The sequence below is a fragment of the Gallus gallus genome, chromosome 1, assembly GCF_016699485.2.
Source record: "Gallus gallus isolate bGalGal1 chromosome 1, bGalGal1.mat.broiler.GRCg7b, whole genome shotgun sequence".
In the NCBI taxonomy this organism is placed as follows: Eukaryota; Metazoa; Chordata; class Aves; order Galliformes; family Phasianidae; genus Gallus; species Gallus gallus.
In genome coordinates this window covers 129311438-129326122 of record NC_052532.1, presented here as the reverse complement: position 1 = coordinate 129326122, position 14685 = coordinate 129311438, and the positions used below count along the sequence as shown (strand labels likewise).

Here is a 14685-nt window from a genome sequence, read left to right as displayed (position 1 = left end):
TGCCCAGTGAGGCTGTGGATGCCCCCTCCCTGGAAACATTCAAGGCCTGGCTGGATGGGGCTGTGAGCAACCTGGTTAGAGGGAGGTGTTCCTGCCTACAGCAGTGGCTTGGAACTAGATGATCTTAAAGGTCCATTCCAACCCAAACCATTCTATGATTCTATAAACTGAGAAATACTTGAAATTCAAGCTGATGTGATCTCAGTCAGAAGAAATAATAAAATGAAAAAAAAGAAAATCCATTTCTGGGCTGAATTTATGTAGTTCTTAATCAACTATACAACTTTTGAAATTGATCTGATTGAAAACTTTCAGGCATGTAATTTGTTCAGCATAAAATACTGTTTTGGACCAAAACCTGGCAGACCATCAGACTAAATGAATTCATCAGTTCTAGTCAAATCTGATAAATTGTTTGCATTTGGAAAGAAAGGGAAAGCAAAATGGAGGATTTAAAAATAAAGATATTTTATCATTTTGCATGTCACACATGGTTTTATTGACCATTATATTTTAATTTCCATTTTTCACAATAAATAATAATATTCAGGATCAGAAAAAAATTGAAGGTCTGAAAAAAAGGACAACTTCCATCCAATTCTGAGAACTCTTCATATATAGAGGAGTAGTTAGCATCTGACAGACTATGACTAGGCTGGTATATGCATACTGGCTGGTGTTGAATGAGGCCATGAAATCATCCTGCTAGGCAAACTTTAACTTTTGCATAGTGAGTTCCTGTCTGCTTTCTTGCACAGGCATTGCATAGTAAAGGTTTGAGTTTAAGGCTTAACACTAAAAATACTCTCTGGACAGGAAAGACTAGACCTATGAAATAAATGTGAAACAAATATTTTTAAAAAATGCTGTTGAGCTTTGGTAACTTGTTATTAGATTAAATCTTACAAGTTTGTGGAGCTTTGGTCAGATGTCCAGCTGTGAGTCTTTCTCAGATCTACCTTAAAATACACCTGAATCACTGCAAAGAGATTAATGGAATAATAATAAGCTCCTTACATTTATGCCAATAAATTACTCAGCATTATCTTAACGAAAATCTAAGTGGTCCAGTGCCATCCCAAATGATGGGATCATGTATGGAAGTATCATGTACATGAGCAAGCATGTCCATATCTCAAAGGTTACACAAATCTTCCCTTTAAAAAGTCACACATACAGTTATGAACTAAAGAATTGCAATAGTTTCCCATATCACAAAATAAACTGCCCATTAACCATGTGAAAGCGTAGAAGAACTGTAAATATTTTTGAAAAAAAAATTTAAATAAAAGACATGGAAGTGTAGGAAGATTATCCATCCTCATTTACTTTTGTTTATACAACCCTATTTCTTTTAGAATGTGTACCTGTTTGCTGTGATAGTTTTTAATTACATTAATTACATCCTTTCAACAGAAGACCTGTTTCATACTGCAAAATTTGCATATGAACATGAAAGTCAATTGTTTAGTTTCCAACTTTCCCAGCACTATTATCACATATCTGGACATGTTATAAATGCCCTATTGAAAATGAGATTTCAGGCTTTCTGATAAAAATTGATCCTGAAACCACGCACACTCAAGTTTTAAAATGTGTGTACAATAGAAAGTGAGAAAGAGAACAGAAGGTCTTACTTCTGCAGCTCCTGAAATGAAGTGCCATAGCAGGCAACAGCCTACTGTGTGCTCTCTGATCTATGAATAAAACTGGGGAATTGAAACCTCAGGAAGATGAAACATCTTCTCAAGCAACTCCCAATTCCTCCTCTGATCAGGAGAAAAAAAAGTGGGGGGGGGAGTAGGCTGATAGGAGAGAAGCGTTTCAGTATACAAGAAAACAGACTCAGAATAAATTTGAAATTATTTTCAACCCCTTCAGTGAAATGTAACAGCTATGTGTAGCAAGACTGGTACACTCATTGAACATTTAAGTCATGAGTGCTGTTTAATTACTTTATGTTCAAGTAATTAAATGATGAGAAAGGTAGAGAGATCTGTAAACACAGAGTCATAGAATCATGAAATAATGAAATGGTTTGGGTTGGAAGGGACCTTAAAGTCCATGCAATTCCAAGCCCTCCACCAGCTCAGGCTGCCCAGGGCCCCATCCAACATGGCCTTGAGCGCCTCTAGGGATGGGGCACCACAGCTTCTCTGGGCAGCCTGTTTCTGGGCATCACCACCCTCATAGTAAATAATCTCTTTCTAGTATCTAATCTAAATCTACCCTAATTCAGCTTAAAGATATTACTCGTTGTCCCATATCATGCCCTGGTTAAGAGTCTCTATCTCTCCTTTGCAGCCTTTCAGTACCTGAAGGGAGCCTATAAACAGGAAGGGAGTAAACTCTTTTAAAGGGTAGATAACAGCAGGACAAGGGGGAATGGTTTTTAGTTGAAAGAGGGAAGATTTAGGTTGGATGTTAGGGGGAAGTTCTTTACGAGGAGAGTGGTGAGGTTCTGGAACAGGCTGCCCAGAGAGATTGCGATTGCCTCGTCCCTGAAGGTGTTCAAGGCCAGGTTGGATGGGGCCTGGGCAACCTGGTCTAGTAAATGGGCAGGTTGGTGGCCCTGCCTGGCAGGAGGGTTGAAGACTCATGATCCTTGAGGTCCCTTCCAACCCAGGCCATTCTGTGATTCTGTGATTTAGATAGTGGAAAGTTGCTATGAGATCTCCTCAGAAACTTCTCTTTTCTGGACTAAACAACCCAAACACTTGGCCTCTCTTTGTAGGATAGGTGCTCCAGCCCAGCTTATTTACTTTGTGGCCCTCCTCTGGACCTGCTCTAACAAATCTTTTTCTTTCTTGTGCTGGAGACCTCAGAGCTGAATGCATTTTTCCAGGTGGGGTCTCAAAAGAGCAGAGCAGAGAGGAGAATTGCCTCCCTTGTCCTGCTGTCCACAGTTCTGTACTTTTCATGCAGCTCAGGACACAATTGACTTTCAGGGCTGCAAGCGCACATTGTCATCCCATATTCACATACCCCTAAGTCCATCTCTACAGGGATATTCTCAATCCACTCATCACCCAGTCTGTATTCATGTTTGGGACTGCCACAACTGAGGTGCAGGACCTTGTACCTGGCCTTGCTGAAATGCATGTTGTTCACACGGGCCACCTCTAAAACCTGCTGAAGTCCTTCTAGCATGTCAGTCACACCACTCAGCTTGATGTAGTCCACAGATTTGCTGAGGGTGCACTCAATTCCACTGTCCATATCATTCACAAAGATGTTAAGCAGCATCAGCCCCAGTACAGACTTCTGAAGGACACAACTGACTGCTAGTATCCACCTGGATACTGAGCAATTTACTACTACACTTTCAGTGCATCCCTCCTGCCAATTCCTTATCCACCATTAGTGGTCCATTTATCAAATCCAGATCTCTCTAATTTTGAGACAAAGATGTTGAGTGGAACAGCATCAAATGCTCTACACAAGTCCTGGTAGATAACGTCCGTTGTTCTTCCCCTATCCATGAACACTGTAACCCCATTGCAGAATTCCACCAAATTTGTCTGGCACAATTTGCCTTTAGAGAATCTATGATTGTTGTCACCTCTCACTTTTTCATGTGTCCTACCATAGTTTCCAGGAGGATCTGTTCAATGATCTGACCTGCCAGGCACAGATAGGAGACTGACCAACCTGCAGTTCTCCAGCCCTCTTTTTTCTGTTTAATGTAGGTCTTTTTCCTTTAAAAACAGAGATTGTGTCTCCCCTTTTCCAGCCACAGGGAACTTCACGAGGCTGACAGACATACATATATGATGGATCTAATTGGGTTACATGAACTTGTGCACATTCAGGTTCCTCAAATAGTCTCAAATGTGATCTTCTCTGGCAGTGGGAAGTTCTTCATTCTCTGAGTCCTTTGGATTCTGTGAATTGGACAGTGTGATTAGAATATTTTCCATTTCACTCATCAGGGACAGTACCACTTCTTTTATCTTCCTTTGTTGTTCTATGTGTTTTAGTAAGTCCTTCTTGTTAATTTTTTTTTCATCTCTAGCAAAGCTCAGGCCCAGCTTTCATGATTCCTTGGACCACATCCTTCTAATCTCCCCAGAATTTGTATCCCTGCCTCCACTGCCTATGCATTTTGGTTTTGTGCCTTAGTTTGGCAAAGAGGTCTTGACTTAGCCAAGCTCAGGTCTGTGCTCACATTACTGCATGCATTTAGAATGAGGACACTGAAGTTCATGCAAGTGGTGCTGCACACCTCCAAGGACCAGTGCACTAACACAGACAGGTGCCATGGTGTTCCTTTGGTACCCTCAGGGCTTTTACATGCCAAAAGAAACTCTAACTTGACTGTCCACTGAATGTACCCAGAAAAAAAGTGTGTACAACAAGAAGGACATTACCCTTGTCAAGCGGAAGATTGACAAAGGAGTATGGGAGCTAGAAACATTGGTTTGCTACACTTCTATAGGAACTGCATTTGAGACTGAATAGTGCAGAGCTGGAAACTGCTGTTACAAAGTCCACAGCATCAGGCATACACAGAGGTGACCTTCAGCAACAAGCAGAAAATAGCGGTGTGGTTTGAAACAATGGTGCTGACCTACACCTAACCCAGAAATTTATCTCACATCTGCATCTGCCACTGAGGCTGTGCTCTATACTGAAGCCCATATGAAGCTCATGCAACAGGAAAAAGATGAAAAACCATGTGAATGAAGTGGTGAAGAAGCTGTCACACCATTTTTATTTTTGCCTCAGTATAGCAATACAGTGGCTGCTTTTGCCCGTTGCCTTACGGAAGTGCAGTGTAAGGGAAATGAGTAAGACACAGACGTAGGCGGGACTTTTACACACTCTTACATGAGGTTTAGAAGAACTCAGTAATAAAATAACACCGTCAAAGCACACAAAAATATGCCACTGGGTTATATTCATGGCTTCCGTTTTTTCTGTGCCCCATTGCTATAACCACCACAGGGAAACAGGTCTGCAAGGAGAAGGTATGTTTGCTTTTGATTTTATCTGTTGTACAGTATTACCACAAAGGTGGGCAAAGAAATACTGCATTTTTGTCATTTGTGTTAATTTTAATGTTCTTAAAGTAACTCTTTGAGGGATGGATAGGTACTATCTGCAAAATGCATGCTTTTGTCTCCAAAGACAGATGTAGCCAAAAGTTTGATGGCATATTAGCATTTCCTATATAAAAAATATTTTAAAATGAAGAGTTACCATATTTCCAGTATTACTGGGCTCATCCAAGTATGCTCTTGAAGAAAGCCCAGTCTGACTAGAAGTGTTCAGATTTTTACATTCAAGGAGCAAAATTGATGTAACAGTGAGTTCCTTTTAGGAGTACTGCATTTAAGCACCAGTTAACTGGAACTATTTAAGTGTTTTTTCTCTTATTCCAATGTTAATACTGGAGTAGAATATTCCATATAAGCAGAGGTCTCTGAAAATGACAAAAGAACAGAGGCATAAATTGAATATGCCTAAAAAGCATAGTAAGGCATAGAGTTTAAAATAAAATTTAAAAAAAAAAAAGACAAAAGAAAAATCTTTCACTTTTTTTTTTTTTTTTTTAATAACAAATCTTCCTTTCCTTTGCTTATAAAAGTCATTGTAGTATCCGACATGATATAAGCTCTGATAAACTACAGGGTCAGATGTTATAACCAGGATGTTATTAGGCAGTTCTTTCTCATCTAATGAGCACTAACCAGTCTGGAGAATAGATAATGTATCAGGATTTCAACCTAGCTGATATTTCCAAATTTCTAAAATGAACATCTCCTGTGGACATGTGTCAGGGCTGAGCATTTTCAGAGAAGAAATGGAAGGTGGGTTGTTCTGCAACACTACCTGTAGCCCATTTTCACAGAAAGTTTCTAAACAATGGTGCACAATGAGTGCAGAATGGAAACAGCTTTGCATGAAAATACTTTATGTTTCCTTATGATTTTGGCCAATAACCTGCACAGCAATTGCGTGAGATGTAAAAGAAAGTGCTTCCCACCCCTGAGGGGAAAAAGTACTGTTCTTCTACTGCAATTGTTTTTCTAAAGAGAAGAAACATATGACCACAGGTGTAAGAAAGAAGAGGAAAAGATAATTTGAAAAATAAATTTGCAGATTTCACAGAAAAAGAAGATAGGAAGCATTTCTGTTTGTGTTCATTACATGTGGGTTCCAGATGATGTAAGAGGCAGAATGAATTAAATCTCCTGTATTCAAGGCAGAAAATTTCGTTATATAGAGATACCTCTGGGGTGATCACTCTGACTTACCTTTTCAGGCAGGAAACACAGTGAAGACTTCATTTGTCTCATCCTAGACTAGGTTGAATAAACTGTGTCTTAAGTACTGTTTCTTTCCAGATGCTATAAAGGCAGCACAGAATTACTGCCTCCCTTGAGGACACATCTATACAGCACCTGTTAAGACAAACTACACCCTACGGTCTGATGCTGCCTTCAGAGTTATGTTAAATGTTAAAAGTAATTTATTTTTATTCATTTCCAAAAACAAATCATGTTCTTTTAATTCTAAAATATGCTATTTGCAACTCTCTACAAATTATCTGATCTACTGTGTCCAAGAGATGAAAGTAGCTTTTACATTTTCTATTCAAGAACTACTGAATAATGTAAAATTGACCAACACAAAATTGATCTTGGCCCAGCGGTGAGATCCAGTCCTTTGGTTAGTAATCCTGATTACCACAAAGAATGCAGAACAAAATTTTATTATCTCTGATGTTTTTTGCAGATTAAACTTTTTTTTTTTCCCCCAGTACAGCTCACAGGAAAGAATTGTGGCACTATGGTTCTACCTATCTTTAATGAAATAATGATAAAGAAATTATGAATAAAGGGTTTTTAAAAGAGGAATTGTAGAGCAAGTAGCCACTAAGAAAATTTGGCAAGCTCTCAAGTATAAACTGGAGGGAGAAAAAAAAATTAAATATCTCATTGAAATAATGGAAGATAAAGGGAGAAATATCTCAGCAATTTAGCTGTTATTAAAAATGAAGGCAAAATGGTAACACTGTAGTGAATAGGATAGACATAGAAATAAACAGCTCCCTAAAGGAAAGGTAGTCAAAATTTTACACACCGTGGAAAGGTGAATAAAGAAGAAATTAAAAATAAATTCCCAGAGTTTGGGATGAAATTCCTATCCATGAAAGGAATAAAGTGACTCACAAATAATTCTACAGCTGATCAGTGCTGTTTGTAGGCATAGTAACATCGTGGCTGCAGAACACAGGCTCATAAGTTTAAAGAACATTTCGGTGTTTCTATATGCTTCTCTTAGTTACAAAAAGCCAAAGATACAACTGAAGAGGGCAAGGAATTGGTTTCATTTGTCTTTTCTTCGACCACAATGCCACAGTGCCAACTTAGGAGTTCCCTTTACCCTAATATGTCCTCAGTCAACCTAGCTGTTTGTTGGGCCATACCTGAACTAGGCTGTTTTTCAATTTGACATCAGAATAACCGTTTTTTCTTTTGATTTACAGCATCACCAAAGGCTTTACAAACACTAAACCTCTAAGATCCTTGCACAGTGCCTATGATCATACTTCAGACTGTTGCACTTTTTTGATGGGAAGAACGCTTCTCTATTTCCAATACAGAAATATTTCCATTTTGTAAATCGGGAAATGAAGTGCTTAGACCTGACCGGGCCTGGATCATCAGGTAATCTGTGAAATAACAGAGAAATGAGTGACAGTCTTGGTCATCTTAGTACCATGAAATACTCACTGGACTCTAAAGAGTGTATTGTTATATATTTATATAAACACATGTAAGTCAGATATAAGCAACTCTATACTGAATGCTTACATGTCTCTAGCAACAGGAGCATTTTGGCAATTTTTTGTCTCTTGAATTACTGCTCTTTATTTTCAGGTGTTTAAGAAATCAGATAGTTGCTACTCATGTGTCTCCATTGAAATATCTTGTCCCTGATAACAATTACCCTAGTGCATCCTGATTACCAGCGTGCTGTGTGAAGAGGATGTTTCCCCTGAGGTGTTCTGAGTGATGGGAAATTATTCATTTATATGTATTTGTAGCTAAGGTATATAATGTATTAGTTCTCCTAGGTATCAGCCTTTGCCTCTGGAAATTTTGAGTCAGGCCACATGTTTTAAGTTCTTACATTCCTAATATATTCAAATGAAATAAACGTTCTGTAAAGAAGTTCCAAATACCTTCATACAGCAGAGCAACCTTCATACAGCAGAGCAACCACCTGAAGTCACCATATATGTATATATATGTATACTAGGTACAAGAATGCATTTAAGCTCCTTTTACTCTGGAGAATTATTTTTTCATACCTCACTGTTGAGGAGAGAAAAAGATTCAGAAGGAAGATACACCTTTCTGTATTAATAACATGGATTATTAACAACATGTATTAATAACATGGAAGATATATGCAAACAAAATTCCACAAACACTTCAATCCAAACTGCATCACTCTTGAATAGGTTAGCAATGTCTCTAAATTAAAGATCCAAAATATGCTATTCTTTCCTCAAAATCATGACAATTCAGAAAACAGAATTAGGGTTAGGTTGTAATCACTTAGTTTTAACACAGAAAAAAAAGTAGTGGACAGCTTATCTTAAATTCCTTACAAATCCTTCCTAAGTCCCCCTCATAGGTTTAGAGCATTAAATACAAACTCAGGAAAGAAAACTTCCCTGGCTCACAGTTGCAGAATTTATATTCCACTGTAGACTGGACCTTTGATAAACTGAGGATGTAAGCAAAGGGCACATCACAGAATCACAGAATCTGAGAATCATGCGGGTTGGAAGGGCTCTCAAGGGATCAAGTCTAACTCCTCTACTAAAGCAGGCACCCTACAATAGGTTGCACAGGTAGGCATCCAGCTAGGTCTTGAGTTCTCCATAGGAGCCTCAGAAACTTCTCTGGGCAGCCTGCTCCAGTGCTCCGTCACCCTTATCGTAAAGGTGTTTTTCCACATATTAGTACCGAACTTCGTCTGTTCAAGTTTTAGGCTACTACTCCTTGTTCTATCGCTACACACCATCAAGAAGAGCCTGGCCTCATCCATCTGACTCCCACCTCCCTTTAGATATTTATAAACATTTATCAGATCCAATGTTTATAGATATCAAAAGGGAGGTGGGAGCCACACCAGTGACTGACTTTGTTAGTAGTCTCCACTATGTCACTGTGCCTGAACAGATTAAATCATAGCCATATCTTCAGCATCTGTAACAATGGTAGACAATCTTCAGACTCAACGCAGATAAAATCATTGCTGTCTTGATGCAAATGTGCAACTGAAAAACCCAAACAGTATTCAATTGTGTTTGCTAATCAGGTGCCTAAAAATCACTAAATGTGCATGCAGAGTTCTACATGATTTAAGAAGTTATACAGTCTTTCCACAGAGGGGACGTGAGATATTCTTCCTTTGTTTGCAGGCATGAATGTCACAGCCATTAAAAATTTTGTCTGCGTGATATATAATATTTCATTCATGAACTGCACTTGGCATGTGGACAGGAATGCTTCAGGAGATGCTCAGTATTTCTTGTACTGGAAGACCTCAAGGTGAGTAGGTCTTCTTGCCTTGGAAAATGTGAATTCTCATCTGACATGCAACGTTATCAATATTAAACCGAAGAACTTTGTCATATAAAGGAAAGAAGATTTCGTCAGATGCCAGAATTACATTGAAGATAATTATGGAAGACACACAGGATGTAGATTCCAAAATGTGACAATAGAAGGGAGTAGGAAAGGCTATTTCATGGTGAATGAGTCCAGAAATGGACAAAATATTCTGCTCTGCACAACAATGTATCTGTACAAAATTGGTAAGGACTATTATTTTTATTTTATTTTATTTCCAGCATTGAGCTAAAAGAATGAGGAATTCAGCCCTAGGGAAAAAAAAAAAAAAAAAAAAGCATAAATTTTTGAAATATTGTTCCTCGGACTTCTTATTGCTTTTTCCCAGCCTTTGTGACTGAAAAGTCAAAAGTATGAGAATGAAAAAAAGGAATGCAGAGACAACCTAAATTATAGAATGGAGAATTTTGAACATTGTCATCACATATATATTCTATGAAAGAACAATGTCATCTTGTGGGTTTAAGTGGCTATGGATGCCTGAGTGGGAATATCTAGATGTTGGGTTTATGTCTTTATCTCATGATTCTGAACTCTGTTGAAACACAGAAAGAAAAGATCCTCATAATACCAAATGTCTTAAAACAGTGAGCAAAAACTATAGCAAAACAAAACAAAACAAATGCACAGATTATATTTCAGAATTCAGTAAAATATAACAATGAGTTTGTTCTGTTTTGTTTTAGTTTAACTTGCAGCGATATCTGATACTCTAGACTCCTCAACTAAAGTACTAAATCAGGAATACGGGGTGAATCTGGTAATTCTCATAAAGATGCAGTTTTTTAATAAGACAGAGCAAACAGACTAGATTTTTAATCAGCCATATTCCTACAATAATTGTATTTCTAATTAAATTATTTCAGAGAAGCTCAGCCCTCCATTAAATGTTACTGTGAACTGTACAGGAGTTTCTCACAGTTGTGAAATTCAGTGGCAACGACCTCTTACAAGTCATGTGGACAGAGACATTTGTTTCAAATATAAAATTGTCATAGAAAAGAAGGTAAGGAGAATGGATTATAACTCTTTACGTTATTTCATATGCCTGCATTTAAACCCGTGCTATCATACAACAAATGCCCTGTTCTCTCTTTCTCTACTTGAGTTACCTCTCTGTTTTTCTATGTAGTATGCTTGCATGTGAGCTGAGAACAGCTGCAACTCACAGATAGATACAGCTATTTGCAGGAATAGTTTCAGTCCAGTGTATGTCTGATCATTAAAGGAACTGGTCAAGGATTCTCCATACCAAGGGTGAACAGTTATTCTAGTACAAACACAGAACATAACTTTCCCCCTCACCACTGTCCGCTCTTCCAAAAGATACACTAGTTTGGCCGTCTTGGGTTTGCTACATATGGAAGTTGACTGACCGAATAACAGTGAAAGTATTTCTGTTAAAGAATAAAGTTGGGCAATAACATGAATTAGATAGTGAATTCATTGAGTAACTGGAATTCTTGGATAGCTGTGAATGCTCAAAATTGCCAAAAGGTTGAATTTCAGTGTAGCTAGCTGGTTTAAGGACTGGAAATATATGAAGGTAAACTCATTTGCAGAGCACTAGAGAAAAGTGAGTTTTGCAAAAAGAAGTAGATGGCTTACACAGATAACATGGACAGCATTGATTAGCACATTCATAGTACTGTCTGTGCAAAGTACTCCCTAGTTTTTTTGTTGTTGTTTGTTTCTTTGTTCTGTGTTTCTAGTTTTGCTGTTCACTGGAGCTGTGTATTTCTTTTGGGTGCAGTTTTTGTGTAAACAAACATCTCTGCCAGATTGCACTAACCACTTGGATTGACCTTAAAGTTTGTATCTCATCAAATTCAAGGCTTAGCTAAAGTAAGTCTGTACCTTAAATACACTCAGGACTGTTGTGAATTGTGCTGCAGATGTCACAAACGTGTTAATGGGTAGCAATACACATCAGTTCTTTGTATTGTTGGCTTTTTTAAATGTGCGTGGTTTTGTCTTTGTTTTCTTTAAGTTCATTGCCCTTTCTTTTTAATTTCAAGTGGAAATAGCCAACTATGTTTCTGAATAAAAAGAAATATTTTATCATATCACTGAAACACAGTCTCCATGTTTTCCAGATGTTAACGTGAAATGATTGCTATTTTACATTTCATTAACTGCAACTATTTTGAAGATTTGGATGAATAAGGATTCAGTAGTATAATATCCATCAAGAAAACTGCTTGAAATATTTGTGGAAGTAGGCATGAGTTCTTTGTTCCAACAGCAAATGAATAAATAAATAAATAAACAGGGAGAAATAACATAGCTGAATTAAATGATTAAGAATGCAAAAGTTACACAGTTTTGAGGGGAAAAAAATGTCACAGTTTGCTAGTATTTTACAAGATATTTTTCAGTACAAGTAAGACATACATCTTTCACACACAGGACGTGAAAAAAGCTTCTTTTGTTATTGTTTTTCAGTTCTTTGATTCTCAATTCTGCAATCACATTTAAACAGTTCGTTATTTCAGAGCACAGATGATGATGAAAATGTTTCAGTGGAAAAACAGCTTAACTTCATAGTGTATAAAGAAAAGCATTTAAAATATGAAATGTACTCTTTTTCTTCTGAAAAATTAACCATTTATAAAGTAAGACATCTTATTATATAGTAACAAAAGGAACAATCATAAAAATTGAAGTTCTTTGTTGTTGCTAGGAGGATCCTGAGGAAAGAATCAAAAACACATATAAAATGGTAAGTCTTTTTTACTACATAAATCGAAAGTTTATGCTGGGTTGTAAAATCAACTGTATAAGAACATTCTGCAATCAAATTGCTTTCATTTCAGCATACCAGAGTATGATATAGTATGTATGCTTATTACTGACAAATTTCCTTAGTGCAGTTTTAAATTTTTGTTTGTAAGACATGGTACAAACAATACCTGCATACATGGAACTTATATCTATGCAAGTCACACATCCTCCATTTTACAGCTCATTGTACTTCCTAGCAAATTCATGTATATGTATAAATATGTATCATAATTTTACATTATGATTGGAGACACAAAATTTGGATAACTGAAGAATTTTACTTCATAAATGGTCTCAGGATGGGGTTGAGAAGAAGGAAACAGGAAAATACCACCTGAAAGATTAAGTCAGTATAAAGGAGGAAGAAAAATATCATTCATCTGTCCACAGAATTATGTAAAAAATTTCTTCTGTAACTGTTTACATTATTAAATGAAGCAGATACATATGTTAACGTCTGTACATCTAGTGAAGGCAAAGCTCTCAGTCTAATTGTTTTATGTCTAGGAAAGAAACATCACAGGGAATTCCTATATATTTGAAAGCTTCGATGCAAAAAAAAGGTACAGCGTCAAAATCAGAGCTACTAACAATTACTGCTTAGTGAGCGAAAACTGGGGGGAGTGGAGTGCACCTGTAGAGTTTGGTAAGAATGAAAATCATTTTCTTGACATTATTTTCTCTCTATTATTATTTATCTGCCTCACTTATTTCTTCCCAGGTAGAAACACTTCTAAATTTGCACATCTCTTCAATTTGCTAGGATGAAAAAGAGCAAAAAAACTGGCATAGCTCTCAATATGAGGGACCATTCTGCTGTGACAGTCAGCGCTTCTTGCAAGAAGATAGTGGATAAAGCGCATCTTTTTCAAGTCTCTGTTGCCATCTGTTTTCCTTCTGTTTTTACAGACTTACCATTTCCCCTGTTGTTCTCTGTCACCTTAGATTTTGAAATAATATGTAGACATCTGTACCTCACAAAATGTTTGGTAAAGTGTCAAGTTGCTGAAGACATACTGTCTGCCATCCCATTCCTTCACATATTACAAGGCAATGAGAAGCCAGGCCAAGGAAGAAGTGATGGCATGATGCTGTGAAACACCATTGTGCATCAGAGAAGATGCTTTACATAGTTGCGCATTCTTTCCTATTTTGTGATACTAAACACTTTGATGATTATTGTTTTTCAGGAAGAGAACAACTGACATCTATTTCATCATACACATTACTTCTGATATCAGCGATAGCAGCAAGTCTCATACTTTTCTTCTGCATCATGTAAGTCTTATTTTTTTGTGCAAAACTTGTATTCTGTATTCTAATGTGAAATAACTTGTTTTTCCCCCAGCAGAAATGTTCTGATATCTCTTAAGTAGAGGAAACAGGGAAAGGTGATTCTGAAATATAGCAGGTATCATGACCTATTAGCCACAGATCCTCAAGTGGGCTCTGTATTTCTGATTCCCAATGTTTTTTAACTACTTAATCAATATAGCACAACTCCTTCCAACAGAGGTATAACATTTTAGATCAGTTCCTCTTTAGTTCCTGCCTTTAGGCACTGCATTGTAGAGCGTGGCAAGTAAAATCATTTCCTTAGTTTAAAGATATTTCTGTTTTAGACGATAAAGAAAGGCAACTTTCTATAACTCTTTAACAAGTCATAAAATAAACTGCAAAAATCCAAATTCTGAACAATGAACTGATGCCATTGGCTTTGACCCATGTAATTTTTAGGAACTTTTTCATTATTTTTGTCTCAGAGAAAGAAAATAAGGCCTCGGTGTTATAATAATACAACACATTTTTATAAATTTGTATATTGAGTCTTTTCTTCTCCACCTTTTTTTGACCCTGTAGAACCATTTATTTGAAAACAGTACCTGCTATTGTACTACAGCCAAAAAACCCATTCCATGATATCTCTCTAGTGAATTTCCAGGTATGTTTTCTTTCCACTTCTCTAAAATTTTCTGTAAAGGAGGATCCATTGCAGTCTCAACTGTATGAACTAAGTGTCAGAGAAATGTATCTAAGTACAAAATATATTTCTTTCTTTTTCTTCTGTTGGGGTATCAAAAGATGAGATCCGTATACAAATAATTCTCCTGGTTCTCCTTTTCCATTCAAAGATATTTGATATTGGCTAAATAAACAATTTCACCCAGCTCTCCATAGCCTAAGCTTCTCAGCACAATAATAATGTAGATTCAGACTGCTGGTAGCTATGCGGAGAGAGAGACAG

At 37.1% G+C, this 14685-nt stretch overlaps 1 protein-coding gene across 2 annotated transcripts in view; it reads left to right on the top strand.

Moving 5' to 3' along the window:
- Window positions 1–4820: 4820 nt before the first annotated feature.
- LOC418667 (granulocyte-macrophage colony-stimulating factor receptor subunit alpha-like) overlaps window positions 4821–14685 on the top strand; it is a 14819-nt gene continuing 4954 nt past the window's right edge. The window contains exons 1-9 of one of the 2 annotated variants that reach the window (NM_001312661.2): window positions 4821–4970; window positions 7496–7676; window positions 9446–9575; window positions 9666–9841; window positions 10523–10662; window positions 12340–12378; window positions 12948–13086; window positions 13631–13718; window positions 14301–14382. In NM_001312661.2, coding sequence (NP_001299590.2) covers window positions 7640–7676; window positions 9446–9575; window positions 9666–9841; window positions 10523–10662; window positions 12340–12378; window positions 12948–13086; window positions 13631–13718; window positions 14301–14382 — 831 coding nt within the window. In that variant the 5' untranslated portion in view covers window positions 4821–4970; window positions 7496–7639. Of the gene's footprint in view, window positions 4971–7495; window positions 7677–9445; window positions 9576–9665; window positions 9842–10522; window positions 10663–12339; window positions 12379–12947; window positions 13087–13630; window positions 13719–14300; window positions 14383–14685 lie in introns of those variants that run through there. The other variant, XM_040699015.2, reaches the window with a different exon arrangement.